This window comes from Hemiscyllium ocellatum, chromosome 1 (genome assembly GCF_020745735.1).
Source record: "Hemiscyllium ocellatum isolate sHemOce1 chromosome 1, sHemOce1.pat.X.cur, whole genome shotgun sequence".
In the NCBI taxonomy this organism is placed as follows: domain Eukaryota; kingdom Metazoa; phylum Chordata; class Chondrichthyes; order Orectolobiformes; family Hemiscylliidae; genus Hemiscyllium; species Hemiscyllium ocellatum.
In genome coordinates, this window is record NC_083401.1 from 163441572 (window position 1) to 163458845 (window position 17274).

General features: G+C 38.1%; 2 protein-coding genes across 2 annotated transcripts in view; one reads left to right on the top strand and one right to left on the bottom strand.

Annotated features, from left to right (window-relative positions):
- Positions 1 to 17274, bottom strand: part of lrba (LPS-responsive vesicle trafficking, beach and anchor containing) — an 866835-nt gene that overhangs the window by 367632 nt on the left and 481929 nt on the right. Inside the window, exon 40 of the mRNA XM_060827381.1 lies at positions 15554 to 15690. Coding sequence (XP_060683364.1) covers positions 15554 to 15690 — 137 coding nt within the window. The remainder of the gene's footprint in view (positions 1 to 15553; positions 15691 to 17274) is intronic.
- On the top strand, positions 9674 to 11490 carry mab21l2 (mab-21-like 2). Its single transcript, XM_060832990.1, has one exon. It carries the CDS (start codon positions 10057 to 10059, stop codon positions 11134 to 11136), a length of 1080 nt encoding a protein of 359 aa, XP_060688973.1. The 5' UTR covers positions 9674 to 10056; the 3' UTR covers positions 11137 to 11490.

A 17274-nucleotide genomic window follows, 5' to 3' on the forward strand; every position in this document is an offset into this window, starting at 1 on the left:
AGACTCCATATCTGACTACTTGAATAAGGTATCAGAGGAGAACTGTGGAAATACAATACTGAAGATATTGTCTTCATTGCGTCAGCTCATCTGCTGTTGAAACTCATACCTTTATTGCTTCTAGATTTGACTATAACAATGCTCTCCTTGCTGGTCTCCAATCGCCAATGCTACGTAAATTCAAACTCATTCAAAACACTGTTCCCAATATCCTCTAACTCACACAAAGTTCCATTAACACATATGTGACTTAAATTGACTCCCGATGTGGAAAACCACCCCTTTTTAAATTCCTTATCTTTTCAAGTCTACCAGGGCCTCACCCTTTCCAAGTTTTGTAACCTTCTCCAACTCCACAAGCTCAGATTTCTGCGCTCTTCCAATTTGGCAATTCAAACATCCCCAGTTTTAATTGTTCCACCACTGACAACCATATCATGAGTTCCCTAGGTCCCAAGCTTTGGAATTCATTCCCTATGTTTCTCTGGCTTCCTGTTCTCCTTCAAGAGGTTCTTTGATGCTTAACTCTTCAATCAAACTATTGATCATCTATCTGATTATGTTCTTATGTGACTCAATGTCAGATTTTGTTTGATTGAAAAATACAATGTTGTTGTTGTTCCCAATAGATAGTTAAATTGATTATGCTCTATAGAAATCATTGAGGATCTGTACTTGAGTAAGGGCATCAAAACCTTCAGGAAAGAAGCGGAGAAAAATAGAGGAAGAGAATTTTTGGAACTGCTTACATAAACATGTGCTGAAGTTACAGGTGACATTCAAGGCCAGACTGGAGGAAGAAGTCGTCTCAAAATATAATTTCTTTCCACTGCCAGTTACTTTTACCAAAGCAGGTTAGAGGTCTGCAGACTACCTAACACCACAAAGTGGGGAGCCTCGTAAAGCACATTTATTGTAGCTTGATTGGATTTTTCAGACTGCCTGAAATTTTCTGACCTAGCTTTTGTTCGGAGTGGAAAGAGGAGTTCTAACCACTGGAGGCAAACACCCAGTTGTAGTACTGAGGATTAAGCTTCAGGTAAGCCTAGTGCTGTCTGAAGGGGTGACGGTGCAACTGGAGCCAAAGAGGATTCTCACACACCAACTCCACACCACAGTGGTTATCTGGCTGTTTCTGTGGTTTTTTTTAAGTAAATGTTTTGAAAAGGTTGGCGAGAGGCTACCTCCTTTTGAAGTACTCTCTCAGTGACTTAGCACTGAATTTGAATTGCAGCCTACTGCTCCTCTCAAGGAGGGTGGCCTCTGATTGAATCTGCTGCCTCCACTTAAAGAGCCCACACACTGTCCTTGATTGGTTAGGGAACTTATCTTCAAGGAGAAAGTGAGGTCTGCAGATGCTGGAGATCAGAGCTGAAAATGTGTTGCTGGAAAAGCGCAGCAGGTCAGGCAGCATCCAAGGAACAGGAGATTCGACATTTCGGGCATAAGCCCTTCTTCAGGAATCATTCCTGAAGAAGGGCTTATGCCCGAAAAGTCGAATCTCCTGTTCCTTGGATTCTGCCTGACCTGCTGCGCTTTTCCAACAACACATTTTCAGTAGGGAACTTATCTGCATGCTATGAAGGAAGTCCCTCCATTAGGCTGGATTCAAACTCAGAACATCCCTGAATCCTGTCCCTACCTCAAAACAAAAAAAAAATCCTACATCTTTATCGCTCATTCCAAATGTCTTTTAAGAGACAAGGAACTTTTCCAAAGCTAGGCACTGACACTGGAATACACTGACTGCACATGTATCAAACTGATTACTTTCTTGCATTCACCACCTCTTAAATACTTCAGCCCAACAAAAAGGTCTTTTCATACAGAGTTATTAATCAAAAGAAAAGAATGTGAGTAAAATATTTACAAATCCCTAAAAATGGTACCTTGCATTATACTTTAGGTGTTTGCAAAACATTTTGATGCATTGATAAGTGGAATGATCCACTCTCATCACTGAATTTTCTTACAACGTATTAACTAATAGTGCCTAATTCAAGATCTAAAGTATTGGATCATGGTGAATCAGTCAGATAAAATAATTTGGAAAATATCCTTTAATTGGGATTAGTTTCAACAAGAAATAGATGGTCACAGCTTGAAAAATGTCCATATTACAGAAGAGGTGGTGCTGGAGATCTTAAAACACAAAGATGGATAAATCCTCAGGACTTGATCAGGAGTACCCTAGAACTCTGTGTGAAGCTACAGAAGTGATTGCTGGGCCCCTTGCTGAGATACTTGGATCATCGATAGTTACAAGTGAGGTGCTGGAAGACTGGAGGTTTGCTAACGTGGTGCCACTATTTAAAAATGGCGGTAAGGAAAAGCCAAGGAACAATAAACAATGTCAGTGGTGGGCAAGTTGTTGGAGGGAATCCTGAGGGACAGGATTTATATATATTTGGAAAGGCAAGGACTGATTCAGGCGATAGTCAACATGGCTTTGTGCATGAGAAATCATGTCTTACGAACCTGATTTGAGTTTTTTGAAGAAATAACAAAAGATGATTGATGAGGGCAGAGCGGTGGACATGATCTACATGGACTTTAGTAAAGTTCCAACAAGGTTTCTCATGGGAGACTGGTTAGCAAGGTTAGATCATATAGTATACAGGAAGGACTAGCCATATGGATGCAGAACTGGTGGAGGTGGTGGTGGAGGGTTGCTTTTCAGACCACCGCTTTTTTCATTTATACAAATGGTTTGGATACGAACATAGGAGGCATGGTTAGTAAGTTTGCAGATGGTGTAGTGGGCAGTGAAGAAGGTTACCTCTGAGTACTATAGGATCTCGACCAGATGGGGCAATGGGCCAAGGGGTGGCAGGTGGAGTTTAATTTAGATGAATGTGAGGTGCTGAATTTTGGAAAGACAAATCAGGGTAGGAGTCATACACATAATGGTAAGGTCCTGGGGAGTGTTGCTTAACAAACAGCCCTTGGAGTGTAGGTTCATAGTTCCTTGAAAGTGTAGTTGTAAGTAAACAGAATAGTGAAGGCAGCGTTTGGTATGCTTTTCTTTATTGGGCACAGCATTGAGTGTAGGAGTTGGGAGGTCATGTTACAGCTGTACAGGACATTGATTAGGCCTCTTTTGGAATATTGTGTGCAATTCTGGTTTCCCTCGTATCAGAAGAATGTTGTGAAACTTGAAAGGGTCCAGAAAAGGTTTACGAGGATGCTGCAACTTTTTCAAATAAAGGGTGGTGCTTGTATGGAATGAGCTGCCAGAAGAAGTGGTGGAGGCTGGTACAATTACAACATTTAAAAGGCAATTGTATAGAAAGGGTAAGAGAGATATGGGCCAATGACAAATGGGACTAGATTAGGTTAGGATAGCTGGTCGGTATGGACGAGTTGGACCGAAGAGTCAGTTTCCGTGCTGCACATCTCTCTGACTCTACACTGAATAAAATGACATGACATTTTCCACTGAAGGTTTTCGAGCTGAACAGAAATCACTTTCTTTAAAAAGTGATCCCTTCATTAATAATATAACTATCAATTTAATATCAGTAATTTCAAATGGTGAATTGCAGATTGGTAATACTAGATATATGTAACTTGTCTGTGCATCAATCCATATCTCAAGTTCCATTCTCATCTGTTAAATTGTTTAATATTTGAGCATACTTGCCTTTTCAAAACTTTACAGATTCGCAGATTTTTTAAAAGTGTACACTCAGTGCAGCTAATTCCTACAACCCCAAAATATTTTAAAATTTGGCCTCACCAAACCAATACCCAAGCAGTTTCCATTCAAGAGGTATTGTACTTCTGAGCTTCAGAATTAAATTAGGACCCATGCCAATTTGAAGCAGAGTCCACCTGACAGGGAAAAAACATGACTGCAATATGCAATAGTATGACTGCAGTTTTCTTTGTTACTTCTCTTCCTGGAGGCAGGTCTGAGTCTCAGTATTGCTGCTTATAGAGTAAGAGGTCAGATCCTAAGTCCACCCCAGCTGGAATGAGAATTCAACTTTGGGTATTAATTTGATCCACACCAGCTGACCACACTGCTGAGCCAACTAACTTGCCTAATGTCCAAGTTATGACTGTCACTTTTATATGCATATTGCAGCCCCAGAGCTGGCATACAATGGAAGGACTCACAGGTTAATACTCAACACGCTTGGCCACATTATAAACAGGCCTTGCTCAGCCATTGATTCATCGAACAGAACTTGAACCTGGAACATTTGGCTCAAAACACCACACGACCTTCTTGCATGACTGCATCATAAAAATCAAAGATCAGTAAAAGTACCCGAAGTACAACATGGAGTGATACTTCATTGATATATACTATACATCCAAAGCTTCCATTATTTAATTTGTTTTTGTTTAATTGGGTACGGTTATACCTCTTATTTAGCATTTGTAATTTTTAACAGCCATTTTACTGGAATGAGTGTGCTCTGCTGATCACTCTCACAAAAGGAAAAGTAATGTTTAATGCTGATACAAGTTATTCCACATGTATCAGCGCTGCAGTAAAGTCTATAATAAACAAATTTATTTAGGTTTTTATTTGAATCAATATAGAACAAAATTTGATTGCACAGTATATGTTTTTAAATTCTCAACCTTAAAGACTTAAAGAAAGTAGTAGATCAATATCTTGTTACACTATGATATATAACTCAGATGCAATGATTCTAAACAGTAGACTTTAAGATAAGCATGCCAGATAGTTACATTTACACAGGAGAAAGATGTTTGCTATTGTAAAGTAAACAGGATTACAATTGTCAGACAGAGGCACCCAGCAAAACCATTAAGCAGCAGAGATAGCAGCACTGTACGCATTGCTGAATAATTGTTTTGCAAATCTATTTATTTCCCTTCTGCAATTTGAGCTTCATCAAGAGTGCAAGAATTTATTAATGTGACAGATGAAGATATTAGTCGTTTCCCCATATTATTTTTCTATAAATGGCAATTAAGTACAAGCTTGGTCCAAGGACATTAACTGGTCAGACTCCAAAAATCTCCTAAAATAAAATTATATGCACACGTAATTATATATGTCCAAAATTCAGAAATGATGAAGGTTTAAGCATTGGTATCAATTTGATCCGCATTAGCTGCCCAGGCAATTGTGCTAACTAATTTGCCCAAGGAGTCCAAGTTACAGTGGTAACATGCACTTTTACACGCATGTTACAGTCTTGGATCTAGTTTGCGTTGAAAGGATTAACAAGTTAACACTGTCTGTAATGATGTCGTCCACTTGATTTCACGTTATGACAATACAATTCACAACAGATAGTACACTGGGATAAAGCCAGAACTCTGACATCAATGTAACCACAATGTAATTCTTTCTAGCTTTTCACATTTAAAAATATCAAAATATGATAAAAATTAAATATATTATGAAAAACCAGTGATCATATTTACAACCTCTTGAATCATTGCCTGCCTGGAATAATATCCTATAGCTTCTTGTTGCATAAAGTCGACACAATGAGAAAACAATTTACTTGGCTTTATTTGTAACGCCCAAGCAAAATTTAAAATCTTAACTGTGCACCATTGTAAATTCAAATCTTCAAATCCAGATTGTGGCAATTATGGTTAGAAATTGTAATCTTTCAATTTTGCTATGATTTGGGGACTCTGTTCATTTTTCATGATGGTTATTTTATTACTGCTTTCCAAATTGTTTATTGTACAATTTAAATTTAGAAATATGTACAATGTCATCGGTTAGGAACACTACATAATTCTCCTATAGTCCTTTATGAGGTAAAAGTAAAGTGCTACTGAAAATAAGTTGAATTTTTAACAAATTCTGGAGTTAGCTGAATTTCAATACTTAAAATATATATAGATGTCATTTTCTTTAAATTTACTTACTAAATTGTAAATCAATCACACTTTGACCTTTAAAATTTCAAATATCATAAAGCTTCAGTGACAAACAGAAACATATAAACCATGTAAATTGTTTCAATATTCTTATCATTGTTATATCCTCATGTCCTAAATTTGTCTGCTTTGCCCAATTGCAAAACTGAAATGTGTATTAGTCACTTCAATATCAAAGCCTTCATTATGCGATACAATCATCAGTTTACATCAATATATGTCTCTGCTGGTATTGTCCAACTCATTTTTTTTTGACCATCATACTGTAGGAGAAATGTCTGATCTCAGCATACATTTTAGCCATGTTGCATTCAGAGGCTGCCATTCCAATCTTCAATAAAATATTGCACCGGTCAGGGCACTTAAGACAGTATAGGACTGAAATCAATGGTTCACATATTAAAGTAAAAACAAATATTCAATATGCAATGCAGAATCCTTTCCTCCAAATACTCAATAGTATAAAATTTAAAAGTAATTTTAGATTCTACTGTCTGGTATATTTCAGAATGAAAATGTGTATTTTAAACAAATCTAACTAAATTTAAGTTATCAGAACTGCATTATGAAAGTCCAGAATAAGAGAATATTTATGGAAGCTATTTTTCCATTCACCCAATAGTTTTAACTAGCTTAAATCTCACTGCTGCTAATGTGGATAGGTACATGAATCATGAAGCAGCACAATGTACCACAATTGTGTCAACACTAATGAAGGTCAAAATGATGAATGACCATAACATAATGCACCCGTATTCGTAAATCATATATTTCTAAAATTAAAACTGCAAAAAAAAGCTACAGTACTTATAAACAATTAGGTCAGAATTGCTTTTTTCCCCAACAATATTCAAGACATTTTTGCAAAAATTCTAGTAATCATATAGAGCATTACAGCCTTATTAAAACTAAACACATGCAAGATCCAAAAATGAGCGTAAAAAATCCTTGAAGTCAGAACAGAAAAAGACACAAGATACAACATACTTCACAAAAAAGCTAATTGCTATCAGTTAAATGTTACTGATTAGACTCGTTCAAAAAATCTTAAGAAAACATGATTTAAAATTAACAGAAGTCATAGAAAACTATCTTGTGCTTATTCTTGTCTTGATTTTTCTACTTTAAAATGGACAAATAAGGGTGAAATATTTGAACTGGTAAAACGACTAAAGGTTTTAGTCAAAGATTATTCAATAAGGTTTAGAGAGTTTAGCAGCCACTTGGTTACCACATTCTCCTTTCCTAATTTTTCATATTTAATAACACAAAGTACAAAAAGAGTTTTAATATGGTGATGTAACTCAAACTAACAAACTTTAAGGAATCATATTACTACATTTAAACTTTTATATATGTTTTTTCATCTGCTAAAAGGCCAAAATTATTTTAATAAAGACAATTTTAACTGAGATAGGACAAAACTATTATACTTGTTAATGACTGTTAACAATTACTAATTCTATAAAAACAGCAGTGCTCAAATTTTCCTTCATTATTGATCAAAATGATCTGGCACTGTTGGATTATTAAACAACACCTTGCCAACAAAATTGTGTCAACACTTATTATAGGGAAGTATTTTAGTAATGGCATCACCTGTCTAGTCTGAATAAAGTATTAAATACAACACCTATGTATTTATAGGTGTGTACCGGCTGACTTGTTTATATTTTAGTTCGATCTTCCCACTCCCATCCACTTTGGGATTTTTCTTTTCTTTGGGATTATGCTTTTCTCTAAGACCTTGCAGATAAAGGTGCCACTCCTCCTTCCTCTAGTACATGACATAAACACAGAGTAAGCTAAACAAACATGTTGTGGAGCCATCAAAGTGAAAGCCCAGCCTCTCATAATGTATTTATTGTCAGGGAGCAGACCTCCTCTTCCCCAGGCTCATTAGTTGAAGTATGATGAGAGGTGGTAAAGAATGAATGCAGTTCAATTCATTGAGGGCTTTCAAGTGGCTCTCAAAATGGAGAGCTCTTTCTGTTTGTCTCTATACAGAATCCTGCCTCAGCGAGCTGCCAATTTCTATTTAATGCGCCCACAAGGAAGTGCTGATGGACTAAAAAAAAACATCATGTTAAAGAGTGGCTGATATGGTCGCCTTTAATTATTCACGCTAAGAAGACTGCTTTCACAGGATGTGTCCATAACGTTTTCATAGCAATATGATAAAGGCTTCAGGACCAGTACACCTTTGACAAAAAAGGTTCAATTATCAAGACATTTAAGTAAATAATTTAATATTTACAATGCCGAGAAAATGGGGTTCATAAAATGCCGTGGAAATCCGTAATGAAAAGTACAATCAAGGTCGGCTACTTTGCTTAAAGGGCTGTTGAATTAATAGATGTCTCCCTCATAACAGCGGGATTGGAACTTGATTATGGTACATTTCAATAACATTGAAAATAACTTATAGGAATAGTGATAAGTCGGCTCTTTTGAATAATTATTATTTGCAGTGTTTCAAATCTTAAATGATGTAGGTGTTTCATATTGTACTTTGTTGTTTAAGGGCACTTTCATCAGAAGTCATTTTTAAAATAGAGAACCCAGTGGATTCGCCCCGCACCTTCTGTGGTTTTTCGGCATGGGGCTCCAATGCCCGTCGTCAGCTGGAAACATTCAGTCTCACATCCGGCAGCAACAACGTGGCTAGGGAGATTGTTTTAGTTTTAGCGGGACAATCAATGAAACAAGTAGGTGAAAACGAGACGATTCTATGGATGAGTCTGTAATGTTTGGAACAGGGACAAGGCGCTGCAAAGTGAAGCACGCCGGCCTGTCTCGCACTAGGACAAGCCCATAGAAAGGACGTCGAGGTCGTATGCTCAACCACCTTCGTGGAAGGAAAAAAAACTCTGGTCGCAGATTAATAAAAAATACAACTCCGCATTTTGCCAACGAGCTCTGTAGCATAACATCTTAAAATGCGGCGTGTTCCAACCTTTAATAAAAAGTTCTGTCTGAAACAATATGTTGAAGATCCATTCGGTCAAACACACTGATTTATGGTCAGGGCTTGGTTTATAGAAAACGAATCCTAATGTTGATGGCATATGTACAGGGATGTACTTGAAAAAAAACCCTGCTCGTTCCTGTTTATCGAAAAACAGATATTCACGAAACCAAATATCAATCTGTCCTAAGCCGAAATACTTACTTCGTGCGTCTAAAGTCTATGTATGCGTTGAAGAGGTTTTGCGAAGCGTTTATAATTAATTTAACAATTCAGTTCGTTTCGCTTTTGTGACTGGATATAATATTGGCATATAATTTTAAAGCATCACTATCAAGAGCGTTCTCAACGCATTGACAAAATTTAAATCTACCACCAAACTATTACTGGTGCAGAATGAAGACTGATTTAAAAGCTTGGGTCTAGAGGAATACAGAAAGCAGATATGTAGCTCCAGGGTGAGACGGGACTATCATATGTAGCGGAGCCGCTCTCGCAGTCCGAGCCCAGGATGTAACAGCGTCCCTGGCCCGAGCTTGAGTGATACTGAAGCATTTGATCCGAGTGCTGCGCCCTGTCCCAGCCGGGGCGCTAAGCTGCGGCGGGGGGATGCACTGCCTGAGCCCGAGCCAGCGCCGAGCTGCGGCGGGGCGCCCTGCCCGAGCACAAGGCCTCTCCTCGCCTCTCTCTCATGGCTCTATCCGCGCGCCACTGGCCCCGTTGTTGACAGCTCGAGCCGGATTGGTCAGAAGTCGCAGCACGTGCACGTGGGGTTGGGCCTCCCGCTGTTTAATGCGCATGCCCGGTTCAGAGGGGACCATTCATAAACTAAACTCTTCCACACTTCCTGAGCGTGGGGGAAAGTAGCCCGAAGAATAAAAACAGTCCAAATCAGCAATCGGGGCAGAGAGAAAGAAATGAAAGATAATATCCACATTTCGTCACTCACACTCAACGCTTTAAAACAGCAACAATCGCCACCGCTAAAACCAATTCGTTTTAAAGAAACAAGTTGTTAATTTGGAGTTAGTTGATATTTGTATTTTGTTTTGCTGACTTCTCTCTAGTCGCTATCCAATTACATTTAATGCACTTGTTTCAAGTTTGCACCAGTGAAAAAGTGGGTGCCCACAGAGCATCGGGAAGCATTGGATTCCTCAACCTATTGCGAGACTCCGGTGTACAGCCCGGACCTGAGTCCCAACATGATCGCGGCTCAAGCCAAACTGGTCTACCAGCTAAACAAATACTACAACGAGCGATGCCAGGCTAGAAAAGCTGCGATTGCCAAGACCATTCGAGAAGTGTGCAAAGTGGTCTCCGACGTCCTTAAAGAAGTAGAAGTCCAAGAACCTCGCTTCATCAGCTCTCTTAGCGAGATCGAAACGCGCTTCGAAGGCTTGGAGGTGATCGCTCCAACAGAATTTGAGGTGGTCCTCTATCTAAACCAAATGGGGGTCTTCAACTTCGTGGACGATGGCTCACTGCCTGGCTGCGCCGTGCTAAAACTGAGCGACGGACGCAAGAGGAGCATGTCCCTTTGGGTCGAGTTTATTACAGCTTCAGGTTACCTATCAGCCCGAAAGATCCGTTCCAGATTTCAGACCCTAGTGGCACAGGCAGTGGACAAATGCAGTTACCGAGATGTGGTGAAGATGGTTGCGGACACAAGCGAGGTAAAGTTAAGGATCAGGGAGCGCTATGTAGTACAGATCACGCCAGCTTTTAAATGCACGGGCATCTGGCCCAGGAGTGCGGCTCAGTGGCCCATGCCGCACATTCCTTGGCCCGGTCCGAACCGGGTGGCCGAAGTCAAAGCTGAAGGTTTTAATCTCCTGTCCAAAGAGTGTTACTCCCTGACAGGCAAGCAGAGCTCGGCAGAGAGCGACGCTTGGGTTTTACAGTTCGGCGAAGCTGAAAATAGGCTACTGCTGGGGGGCTGTAGGAAAAAGTGCCTATCCATTTTAAAGACTTTGCGCGATCGACACCTCGAGTTGCCAGGCCAGCCCCTCAATAACTACCACATGAAGACACTATTACTCTACGAATGCGAAAAACACCCCAGAGAAACCGACTGGGACGAGTCATGCCTTGGCGACCGCCTCAACGGCATACTGCTCCAGCTCATCTCTTGTCTCCAGTGCCGGAGGTGTCCTCATTACTTTCTTCCAAACCTAGATCTTTTCCAAGGAAAGCCTCATTCGGCTCTGGAAAGTGCGGCTAAACAGACATGGCGATTGGCGAGAGAAATTCTTACCAACGCAAAAAGCCTCGATAAGCTATAGTAGAACTTACATTTCCAGCAAACATGTTCAACAATTATTGCAAGGTACACCAATTTGAACTTAGTAAATAATTAAAACAAAGAGATTTGATCACCAAACGGACTAGAGATGAGAGAGATTCAAGGTACATTTTAAACTAAATGTGACAGTATTGTCTCGATGTTGTCAGCCTGTGAGGAACCTTTATTTAAAAATGCAGTCTTTTAAAGGCTAAGAAAAATTCTGTGTAAACTGTATTTTGCGTGCCAACCTCGGACATTGTGCCCCTAAAATAAACGTGTAATGGTAATAAAATTATTTACGTTACCTGCATTTTTGTCCGTTAATTTACATCTGAATAGTTTCATTTAGCTTCATTATTGATATATTTATTGCGTTTTAGCATGGTTATTCCATTGTTACATTGTCCCACAATTGTAACTAATTTTCTGGCAAAATGTTATATATAATTACAATCAGAAATACAATATTAAATTGCTCGATCATTTTTAATTACAAAGAATTTGCAAGTGTGAATTGATTTCACTCTTCACTTTCAATATTCATAACTTTAAAATTAAATAATAAATTAAAATGTCATTTCTATTGTACACTATTAAAACGATTTTAAAAACTTGTTTTTACTTTAGATGATTTTATATGTTGCTGATCTCTGGAAATTCCTAACTCTAATAATGAGAGAAAAATAAACTTCGCACAGCATAAACCATAGAGAAGTAATTACTCCAAACATCACTTCCGAAATACTTTGGAAAGGCAAAATATGTCACAATTGCAAATTTCTTAGATAAACGCGAGTTAATTTTCCTCTGTCTAGCAAGTTCCATTGGAGAGAAACATAGTGTAGTACAAGTGCTGAATTAGAAAGGGTAAAGTCAGCCACGTTACAACTATACAATTATGCGCAAGATTTAGAATAAGACAGGATCTCGAATCAGAGAAGAAAGACAGTCAAGGCACAAGCGCTATTTGATTCCATCAAAAAGGCTGCGTCGCCAAATTTTTGAAGTGCCAGGGAAACTTTCAATCGAGAGAACATTAGAACCTCTCCGACAATGGCGCCAGAGCATCTGCAGTCTAACAAGGCCGAATCTTTACGTTTAGGCCGCAGTCTAACAAAAAGTCTAATTTGATGGACACTACTTGGAATACATAATGAGATTTTGTACTAAAGTAATTCCAAATGAAAACGAAGTGTAAGATCTACGAATATTACTGTGATAGGGCGGAAATAGTTATTAAAGGGGTAAAGTCATCATGACGTTACAGTTTACAGTACTGTCTACAGGTGTTTGGCGATTTTACAAGGCTAACATTTTTTTTCGGAACATCTAAATTCATTTAAATTCTGAAAACTTGGCACAATATATTTAATCGGTTGAAATTACAAATAACCATATTAGAAAACATTAATATTACTCCCAATTTAGCTGCTAAAAATGCAAACACGGAGCATAATTTTGAGAGTAGCACGTATGTATTTGAGGAGCGTTTCTATTCTAAAAACCAACTTGAGTGGACCTTTCAGTAATTGCAAGCTAGAATGATTATCATGGATATATTTAAAGTGACGGGTTAGATTTGTTTTTAAATTGCGGTACAGTCTTAAAATTTGTTCAACAACATTCCGCAAGACAGTTTCACAAGAACGACATTTTCATTTAATAATGCAAAATCCCAAAATCACGTTATTTTAAAAAAAGTTAAAAACTGCTAACACTGAGGAAGCAGTGTGAAAATCGAGGCAGTTCTTCGATTTTTTACTGAAAGAAGAAGAAATTGGGTAGTGAACAAGCTATCCAAATCAAAAATGTAATTGATTCCTGTAATTTACAACGAGAATTGCGTTGTCAACTTTAGACTTGGAAATAGCTGTACAAAAAATATTTACTTAAAACAAACTGAGCATTCAACAGGCTTTAGAACTGGTCTCATTTCAGTTCTGCAGCTACTGTCGTTAATTAAAACACCAAACTGGTGTAAGTGTGAAGCTTGAGGTTATCAGCAGATCTTATCTGAGCTGGTAAGAGCTTGTCAGCCTGTTTTGGTTTCGAGTGCTAAGGGCAAACAATAGTCTTTAAAAAGAATGGCCGCAGCTATGTCACGATTGGGAAGAGAGAGAAACGGAAAACGTGTTTCACAATTAAGCTTCGCCGTCAGAATTGAAGATCAATTTAATTGTATTTCTGATCTGTGCACTTATGTTTCAAATACTCTACAAACAATACTGTTAAATTAAGCCATTTTGAAGGCTGTAAAGCAGAGCTACCGTGTTATTAACTATTCTAAATGAGTGGCAAGGGCACTCTTGTCTTAATGTTAGCAATGAGGTGTATCCATGATTGAAGCGTGGCCTGTGTTGTTATGTAAATTTCAACTAAAATCTAATTTAGCTATAGGTCCAGAAGAGTTCAAAACTCGCAAATTACAACCAATCTTTGGAACTGAAGTGTTAACGTTATTATTTTGGCGATTTGAACATTCCACCCTAAAAGCACGTTATTGGAATGCACATAACACTTCTTGGCATGTATTTTCCCAGGATGATCGGAAGTGCGGTTTCACATTGCAAGTTATACAACTCTATATTCCTTCGCAAACCTCCAAAAAAAGACACACGTGAAGTATCAAGAATAATGGTTTGCGAGTTATGAATTATAGATTCTTAAGATTCATTTCCTTTTACATAGTCAAGCGTGTCAAAGACCTAATGAGGAAAGCCTGGCAGTGAGTCTTGGTTTATTACAATATTTAACGGTTTTTCACAATGCGTCTGAGCGAAAACCGACAACATCTAGTACAAACAGCTCAACAAATCGCAGCTTGCTTAAACTCAAATTTAACCGTGTCCATGTTGTAAATTTATTACATATACATTCCACGTCATTAATAGTATTTCAAAGCAAGCGTTGCTACTTTAATTTTAAACATTTAGAATTAGTTTGTGGATGAACAAAATGTTTTTTTGACTTTTTTTTCCATACTTGAACGTGGCATAAAGTTTGTTGTTGTAAATACTGTACCACCTAAGTGTAATATCTTTTAACTCTAAACACAGTTAAATGATCATATGTTCACCCACTAACCTAAAAAGTATACCTCGAAGTATGGAACTGAACATCTACTGCAATACCAGCTACATTCAATCATGTTCCAGTATCTTTCCAGGAGCTTTTCTGATAGTGCAATGCAGGCCCAAACCTCTCTGCTACAAAAAGCAGTCAGACCAGTCCAATGGAGTGGATATTGTGAAAATGGAGGGTAGAAAGCACTGTTATAGTGGAGAACGTTTCAAGCTTTGGGGGGGATTTTAGATCTCCAGCAACATTTTTCAACTTCAGAAATCATTTGTAGTACTCTTAAGGTGTAGGGCGCTAATATTGAAGGAGGATGCTTGCAGTGATATGAAGTTTCAAAATTAGTGTCGACTCATTTGAAGCTGAACTAATTGAACTCTATTGTCAGTATTGTAAATATAAATAATAAATGTAAGTGACAAGCACAACTCAGGAAGGTTACAGAAATAAATGCTGAATACTAAATGCATTGTGATAAAACAATTTTTTGAGCATGTAGAGCGAATACAAGTGACAAGGAAATTGTAATTAGATGATTGAACGAGGTAGAATCAGCTATAAACAGGATTTGAATAGTATCAGTATTTCACATTTATATACATTGGGGATAGGAAATTCATTTTAATTTCAAAATTGATACCGTTATTCCTTAGTCGAACATTTATACGCTTAAAATTTAGGATTTGCATAAAGCATTATTTTCATTGGTCTGCAATATAATTAACATATTAATATAGCAGACCAATGAAAATGGCTTATGATTTAAAACAGGAGAAAGTGAGGACTGCAGATACTGGAGATCAGAGCTTAAAAATGTGTTGCTGGAAAAGCGCAGCAGGTCAGGCAGCATCAAAGGAGCAGGAGAATCGACGTTTCGGGCATAAGCTCTTCTTCAGGAATGGAGAAGGGCTTATGCCCGAAACGTCGATTCTCCTGTTCCTTTGATGCTGCCTGACCTGCTGCGCTTTTCCAGCAACACATTTTTAAGCTTATGGTTTAAAATATTTGATTACAAGCAAAAGGTACGATTGCATTTTAGAAGTTAAATATTTAAGTGTTGGAACTGGATTTTATATCACGAATCAGTCTTGGTATTAAACATATACAACACAATATGTACTGCAATTACAATAGTGCTGTCTTTGTTAAACAGTATCTGTTCGGACGTTAAGCCAATGCCATTTTGCTGCTTTGTAAAGATCAAGAGAAATTGTGCCCGCTGACGTAAATGAGGCAACATTATGTTCACCAGCAGCTGTTCTAAGGTTAAAATTTTGTGTATTTAAAGGCCGTCGTCTTTTTTTGAGAAAAATATCCCAGATATGTCGTCGCCGACTTACCTTGGGGTCTAGTTTTTTATAACTGGGATCATCGTCATCTACCTCGAAGTAGAGCTCGGAAGAGGTGATTGACAGCGTTCCCTTAGCAACGACAGCCGGCGCGATGAGCTGGGCAGCAGTGGTGAAATTCACAGGTCCTAGAAATAAGTAAAACAATGGCTTACTAAAAAGTGTTAGCTTTTGTCAATTCGAGCAAGACAAAGCTTCCTCAAAAATATGATTTTGGACGCAAAGGCAATACGAAAATAAAATCTACAAACAAATCTGAAAATCAAATAAGTCACAATACACCCCGAGTAAACATAACACTAAGGTATATTAAGAATTTAAATGCTTGATTCTCGCCTAACTGGACATCTTTGCAAAATAATTTGCTTCAATAATCAGCAACTTTACACTTCAATAACTTACTGGATGTCATGTTAAAACGTACTATTTTAGTTACCAATATCTAATACACAACTTCCGCGCGGTTTTGTCGAACGTGATTGCAAATGGTCAAAACATTTTATTAGAACAAAGCTTAAAGAGGTCACATTTAGCTCTCTTTTTATTTGGACGCAGCTTTTTTATGCGAATAGCCACTGCTTTGATATACTGGGATCCACATTTCACAGCTGCCCAGTTGGTATACAGCTGAATGCGCTTCACTGTAATGATCACTAAGTACAAAGGGATTTATAGAAGGATTATTTCTAAGCAAAAGCATTCAAGCATTAAACATAAACATAAGAAGCGATAGCTGCTTTATCTGATATGCTCCAAAGGATAGAACTATGAAAGCCAGGTGAAGGAAAAAGGTAAAGGGGAATGTTTTTAATAACGTAAACAGCATGGTTAACCTATCTCCATCGCAAAATTTTTCATTGCAAAACAACCCACGGAGTGAAATGCAGTAACCACCACCCTTTGTTCTGCATGTTTTTCGAAGAGTTATTTTAGGAAATACATACACATGGTCCTTAATTTCGAAAAAAAGGACCAAAGTACATTTGCAACAACATTGTGGTGTGAATTTACTAAAAGAAAAAGCGCCCGTGGGGCATATCTCCAATTGCAGACTGGGCAGATTTCAGAACAGCTAAACTTCACTACTCCAATCACGGCCTTATATTTTAAAAAAGACATAAAACCAGGTTCACTCGCTGAACTGGTAGAGGTAATCATTCCGTGAGTAATTGCCAAAAAATTTCCAAATTAATTGTCATTTTCATTGATTGCTTAGACCCGAGCAGTCTTTAATCTCTCATCAATCTTAATGTATGCCACCTCGACAATAGCGGGCGATTCTCATGTGAGATTAGAGTAGGATTTGCCCTCTATTCCCAGTCTACAATATACTGTTTGCAGATGGTCAGCAGATAGATACAAAACCGCCTTGATTTCCCCAAGCTCTTTCAAAAATGGATGGAATCACCATCTCGTGTTCTCTGCCGTCTCGCCGTGCCCTTAATGCATTAACATGTAATACAGGGGAGAAATAACATTTTTCAATCACGGTGAGACATTCAATTACAATGAGAACACAGCAGCCATCTGCAATGATCTGGCATTGCACACAGCCCATGGGCTCCTATAGGAGACCCCTGATAACTTCCAGTTAATTTACACTGCAGACTTTATTAGAAAGGATTACTGCTTAATCCTATTCCCAATGTCAAGATTTTATAATTAAACTCTGCTCTCACCCCTTTACACTGTCTACTGCATATTTCTGCTCT

Bases quoted from the DNA above. Each gene is read 5' to 3' on its own strand.
- mab21l2 (XM_060832990.1), top strand. From the start codon at position 10,057: ATGATCGCGGCTCAAGCCAAACTGGTCTACCAGCTAAACAAATACTAC.